A 6,564-nucleotide genomic window follows, 5' to 3' on the forward strand; every position below is an offset into this window, starting at 1 on the left:
TGGAAACCTAACACTGTTGTGTTTAATAGCAAGGCTGTGACTGAAGCCCTGTTACAAACTGTATCTCTTAATAGGAAATGATGCAGTTGGGTTTTTGTGTTGCTTTGTTTTATTGTTTTGATAGGCAGAGAGAGGTGGTCTGTGGTAGTAAAGGGAAAATGCATTCCTTTTTGAATTCAGGTTTCCACTTTAGGGGACTTCTTTCAGATATGTATATATTTATGTCTTTCAATTTAAACAATCATTTTAATCATTAAAGATTTTAAACTATCATGCTTGTATTTTAAGATGAATTGAGGCAATGGCCTGTTCCCATAGCACGCAAATGCAAGGTCTTGCTGTTTGGGGCCCCTTTGGGAATGAAAATAAATAAATAAAATTAATTAAAAATAGCAGAGCCTTCAGCATTGCACATTTAACTTCTTTGGAGACTAAGTGAGAAACCACCTATTGCTACTCAAGCATTGCATACACACCCCCTCCCCCCCAATCCCCTGAAGGTTTTCAAATTCTGTCTGTCAAATCATATCAGAAAGAAAATTAGCTTCATAGGGTTTAGAGTTAGAAAGCACCTTGGAGGTTTTTCTAGTCCTAGAACAGGAAAGACGCTTGACTAAGTAACTAAAGGTTTAAATTTAAATGTTGCCTCTACTATTTACAAGCCTTGTGGCCTTAGACAAAGGACTTAGCCTCTCTGAGCCACTATTTATTTATGTGTAAAAATGAAGCATTTGGACTAGATAGTTTATAAACTCCCTTCCAGTTCTGAAATCTGTCTCATGAATATTACTTTACAAATAGGGAAATTTATTGTCACAGCTAAGATTTGAATCTAAGACTTTTGGCTCTAGGTTTTCTTACTCTGCACTGTATATTTCTAAATAAATTCACATGATAGGTCAGTTTCATCTCTAATTGACTGTTGTGGAACTGTGTAAAAGTCATTTGAGTTCCAAAATAGAAATAAATGAAGTCCCTCTTAGGAGGGTGTGAGATTTGTCACCATCATGCCTAGTCCTGGGGAAAAACAAGAATGTAGGAGACTCAGCCTCTTGATTCTCAGTGGGTGTAATGATAATAAGAGCTGACCCTTACTTTGTTTAAAACTTAATGGGTTCTAGACTTAGCCAGTCAGGTTCAACCCTTCTTGGCAGCTGTACTTTTATACACAAGCTGCTCCACCTCTCTGACCCTCCATTTTCTAAATTATAAGTATATGGGAGGACCACCAAACCCCCAGGTGGTTGTAAACTTCAAACTGCTATATAAATGTGGAGAATTGACATTATAAATTAAAATAATCAACATGGCAACTCTGAAACAAATATATGACTATAGCATCTGTAACATTTTAAAAAAATGTTTATATATCATTTTAAGGTTTTCAAAGTTTTTGTGACCATTATCTAATTTGACCTTCACAACTACCCTCTAAGTTAAGTGCAACAGCTGTTTTTGTCTCCATTTTACATAGGAGGACTCAGAGGCTTCTAGATGCTCTCAATGATTTATCCAGGGTTTCACAGCTAATAAACGTTAGAGGTAGGATTTGAATCTGGGTTCAGCACTCTCTCCACCATCTCAGCTAGCAGTTGCCTATGAATGTTATCCAGGTTCCCAATTTGAATATTGCCTATTTTCTACTTTCATGCTCCCTGAGCTAATCAAAGGTACACTCAGACAGAATGCTGTAACAGGCTGGACAATTCACTGCGGATAATAATATGGCTTACATTTATGTTTATATGTTATTTTCCTTAAAGCACCCCCTGACCCACCCCTCCCGTTTTCAGATGAGTTAACCAAAACTCTGGAAATATGAAGTGATATACCCAAGAACACATAGTCAGTGGCAGACTTGATCGTTAGCTCCTTTCACATGAAGAGGTGGATCTTCTCCCTGCCAAGGCAAACCCTTCTATTTGTACAAGTGGTTCCATTCTATCCTATCTTCTACTGGCTGCTTCCCTATTGCTTACAAACATGCCTATGTCTCCCTCATTCTCAAAAAAGACTCACTTGATCCCCTCATCCCTGTGCTGGCTACCATCCCATATACCTCCTCCTTTGTGTGGTGAAACTCCTTAAAAAAGGTTATCTGCAATAGGTGCTTCCACTTTCTTTTTCTTTCACTCTTTTTAACTCTACAGTTTGGCTTCTGACATCTGCCTTAAACCAAAACTGCTCTTACTAATTACCTCTTAATTGCCAAATACAGTGACTTTTTCTCAATCCTCATCCCTCTTGACCTCCCTGCAGCCTTTAGCACTTTATCTCACCCCCTTCTCCTGAATACTCTTTTTTCTAGGTTTTTGCAATACTGTTCTCCAATTTTTCCTTCTTTTCAGTATTCTTTGCTATTTCCTCATCCCATTCAGTCCTGATAACTGTGCTCTGTCTGTCCTGAGCCCTCTCTCTCTCTTCTCTGTTATTGGTGGTCTCATCAGCTTATGGTTTCAGTTATCATCTGTAGAGAGATGACTCTCAGATCTACATGTCCAAGCCCAGACTTTCTTCTAACCCCCAGTCTCTTCTCTCTAACTATCTAGTAGACATCTCAAACTATATGTCCTATATACATCTTAAACTAACCCGTCTAAAACCAGACTCATTATCTTATTCCCTAAACTCTACTCTCTTCCAAACTTTTTCTTATTATGGTTTGGGCTACCACCATCCTTCCAGTTTACCCAGACTTGAAATCTAGGTGTCATCATTACCTCCTCACTCTCCTTCCCTTTATTCATAACTTCTCGCATGCTCCTTGTTCTTAACTCTGACACTGCCTTGTGCTAGGATCATTGCCACGCCGGCTAGTGATCTCTCTGCCTCTTCCCATTCCAGTCATCTTCCACACAGCTATCAGACTAATCTTCCAAAAGCGCAAGGCTGACCATAGCACCTCCATTTAAGAAATTCCAGTGAATCTTTTTTACTTGCAGGGTCAAATATAAAGTCCTGTGTTTGACTTTTAAAGCCTTTATAACCGGGCCCCTTCTTACTTTTCCATCTTTTTACACCTTACTCTTTGCCACATACTCTACTACCTTCTTGTTGTTCCTACAATGAGACATTCCATCTCTCAGTGTCAAGTATTGTTGCTGTCTGTCCCACATTCTTGCAATTTTCTCCCTCCTCATTTCTACCTCCTAACTTCCTTGGTTTCCTTGAAGTCTCAGTTTTTTTTTTCTTTTATAAGAAACTTTTTGTTCATTCCTCATTTATCTTAATCTTCACTCTGAGACTGTCCCAATTTATTCTACCTGTATCTTATTTGTATTTATTTGCCCATGGCCTTTCCCATCAGACTGAGAGCTCCTAAAGAGCTGGAACTTTTCTTCTCCCTTTCTTTGTATCCTCAGTTCTTAGCATAGTTCCTGACTCATAGTCGGTCCTTAATAAATGCTAGCTAACTGACTCCCAATTTGAGCATTAATTCCACTCTGCAGTAACACTACTTATCTTCAAGGGTGGCTGGTTGTAGGTAGGATCCCTTTCATAAGAAGTTACAGTGCCAGAGGTAAAAGAAGAGCATAAGAAAGCAATGAATGGCAGTGAAGTCAGAAAATACACAAGGAGAAGTTATCCCTTATTCTTTATGAATTCTGCATTGTTCACCTGGAATTTCTCAGATTATGCATTTAAATCTTTTAAATGATTTGGTTTGGTTTTTTTTTTTTTTTAACCTCGGGGATATATTGGGCCATTACTTTTTTCCTCTCTGGGGAATGGAGGAAGCTTTTATGTTGCATTACTTAATATCAGTTGAGTGCCTGAATGATCATTTATCACTTTGTAGGCAGTGGCAGAAAACTGGATGGTGAGTTAAAAATGTAATTATCCATAGCTTCTTAAAAGTTAGATAACTACATCTATGTGTAGGATAATATATACTTCTTTCCACAAGTGCTTCTACCTAAAATGCATGGATTAGATGGTATACAGACTATAATATCTATAACCTTTTGCATTGACTATTTCAGAACTGTGAATTGTTTCTTTGTGCTGACTGTCTCACTTTTAGATAATACCATTTTTCTTGAATTATTTCTACATCACTTTTATTAATAGCATGAAGCCAGTGAGCATGCAACTTCATAACATCCCTTTTATGAGTTTATGTTTTTAACCTCAGAATTAACCTTTTTTGTCTACTGTTTAGCGAATTGTTAATAATAGAAGTACAATGTTTGTATAGTGCTATGTATTTAATTACTCTAAACTAATTATCATAGTATCTAATAAACTGGTGACTATGGTCCCCCTTGTTATAGGCTGGGGAGGAAGGGCACAGAAATTTGAATAGTCTCTGATTGTATTGTTAACTACAGGGATACCTTGCCAGGCCTCATTAATTGAGTATATGAAAATACAACATAGCCAAAATGTTATGGGATGAGGGGTGGGGGTGGTAAAGTTCTTTAGGGACAGTATTTATGCACGTAAGGAGAATGGTAATAGTAAGCATCTGGTGATCCTGGCTGTTAATCCTGATGAGGCTTGAGGGCTAACTCAAATTGTTACTGACTATTTAACCAATTGACATTACATTGGGGTTCTGAAACTGTTAAAGATGGAGTTTACTTTATAATGTATCAGTAGCATTATTGGAGAAGGACATTAATCAAGGCTATGTTATGTAGGGTATGCCTGTAACATGGGGTGCCTGGAACATATCCAATGTAATTCTTATTACCTTGCTTACTAGGGATCAGCTTTTAAAGGAATAGGGTAAAGCAAGAGGCTTTTTAAAAACAGATTTGTAATATTTTAAAAATCATGTTTAGATTAATTTTTACTGTCTTCCTATTTAATAGTTTAAGAAATGTTTTCTTTTTGAAAACAGAACCCTAATAATTGCATAGGTAATTTCTGTGGGTAAATAAGGATTTCTTGTGTCTTTGCTTTTGAATCGGCAGCAAAAGATGATGGAAGCATTGCTGTTGCTCTTGGTTACACGGCACATTTGGTCTCCATGATTTCCTTCTTCCTTCAAGTGCCCCTCAGATATCCCATAATTCACAAGGGATCCAGATCAACAATCAAAGACAATATCAATGACAAATTGACTGAAAAGGAGAGAGAGTAAGTGTCTCTTTTTGTATTCGTTTTGTTGCACACCATAGACAATATGAAGTGATACAAATCATTGATCCAGTTACTGGTTGTATATACATGCTGGCTCTTTGTGAATATTACAAATAGCCTTTTAGAATTTATAAAGTGCTTTCCTTATAACTTTTCCCCATAAGTAGAAAGTAAATGATTTGCCTATAGTCATAGAGTTAGTGTTGGATTTGAACCCAGGTCTCCTTTGATTCCTGAGTACTTCCTCCACTATAAGAAGTGCTGGATCTCCTGGTGTCATAGTGGCAAGGCCAGAATTTGAGTTTGGTTTTTCACACTCCCAAGTTATTTTTGGTGTTCATACAGTAGTTGGGAAATAAGAATTGAGTGACTTATTGGCCATACTGTTCTAAAAGAATTGTCTTAGGAATCCTCCATTTCAATATTGTTTGAATCTTCTGGCTATTGGTATGCATAGTATTGGCATCCTGGGTCCAAGATGTCTTAGCTGTCCACTTTTTATAAAACCTATTTCTCATCCCCCTTCTGGCCTTTGTGAAATGCCAGTCTGGAATGCTGTCCTTCTTGAAGGATGCCTTCTACAACCTCACACTGTCAAGGGAAACGGAGGAATCTTTTAGCTATTTCACTATGAGCCTTATGGCCCTGCCACCTGAAGGAATGTCACCAGAGCCCAACTGCTAGAGACTTTTCCTCTCTCCTGCCAGCAGTTTTTACCAAAATCTAAACAATGAGTTTTCAAAGCATTTGGAGGGGGGGAGGACAGGAATAATTTGTTAGGTTTTGTTAATGTTTTTAAAACATTTTCTGGATTGTGCTACTTAAGTAGCCAATAATTAAATATGTTCCATGTAAATCAATGAAAGAAACACTAGGAGTCATTAATTTATATTGGTTACATAGTACTTTATGTGATCATCATTTAAGCATTCCAACACCACCTTAGATGGGTTGTGTAAGAATTATCCCTGTTTTGTAGATAATAATGTTATATTCATATAGCACTTTGTGTACCTTCCCCCAATTCTCTGAAAGAAGTATTGAAAATATGATTAGCTGCATTTTACAGGTAGAGAAGCTGGGTTTCAGATACAATGGTTTGTTTTGTTTTTTCATTTTTCAAATGCTTTATTAACTTCTGATTTACATTATTCATTTCTTCCAGATTTTGAGTTACAAATTTTCTCCCTGTTTTTCCCCTACCCACCACCCCAGAATAGCAGTCCCACAGGATATCCCCTCCTCCAATCTGCTCTCTCTCATATCTTCTCCCATACCCCCTTAGACGTTTCCAGGAGGGCATGGTGGATCCCTATGCCCCAGTGCCTGTCTATCTTCTTTCCCAATTACATGTAAGATAGTATTAATAATAGTATATATGTATATATAATTTTAAACATTTGATTTTAAAACTTTGAATTCCAGATTCATTCCCTTCCTCCCTTGTCACCCACCCTTACTGGGAAGATAAGCAGA

The 6,564-nt window shown here is 37.4% G+C and overlaps 1 protein-coding gene across 2 annotated transcripts in view; it reads left to right on the forward strand.

Moving 5' to 3' along the window:
• The window catches only part of UVRAG (UV radiation resistance associated), a 415,539-nt gene that overhangs the window by 197,740 nt on the left and 211,235 nt on the right, over positions 1-6,564 (forward strand). For both annotated transcript variants that reach the window (XM_069070876.1, XM_069070877.1), the window contains exon 12: positions 4,920-5,085. In XM_069070876.1, coding sequence (XP_068926977.1) covers positions 4,920-5,085 — 166 coding nt within the window. The remainder of the gene's footprint in view (positions 1-4,919; positions 5,086-6,564) is intronic.

This window comes from Petaurus breviceps, unplaced genomic scaffold (assembly GCF_028583685.1).
Source record: "Petaurus breviceps papuanus isolate PSGF00001 unplaced genomic scaffold, PetGlider_PUasm1.0 90823, whole genome shotgun sequence".
NCBI lineage: Eukaryota > Metazoa > Chordata > Mammalia > Diprotodontia > Petauridae > Petaurus > Petaurus breviceps.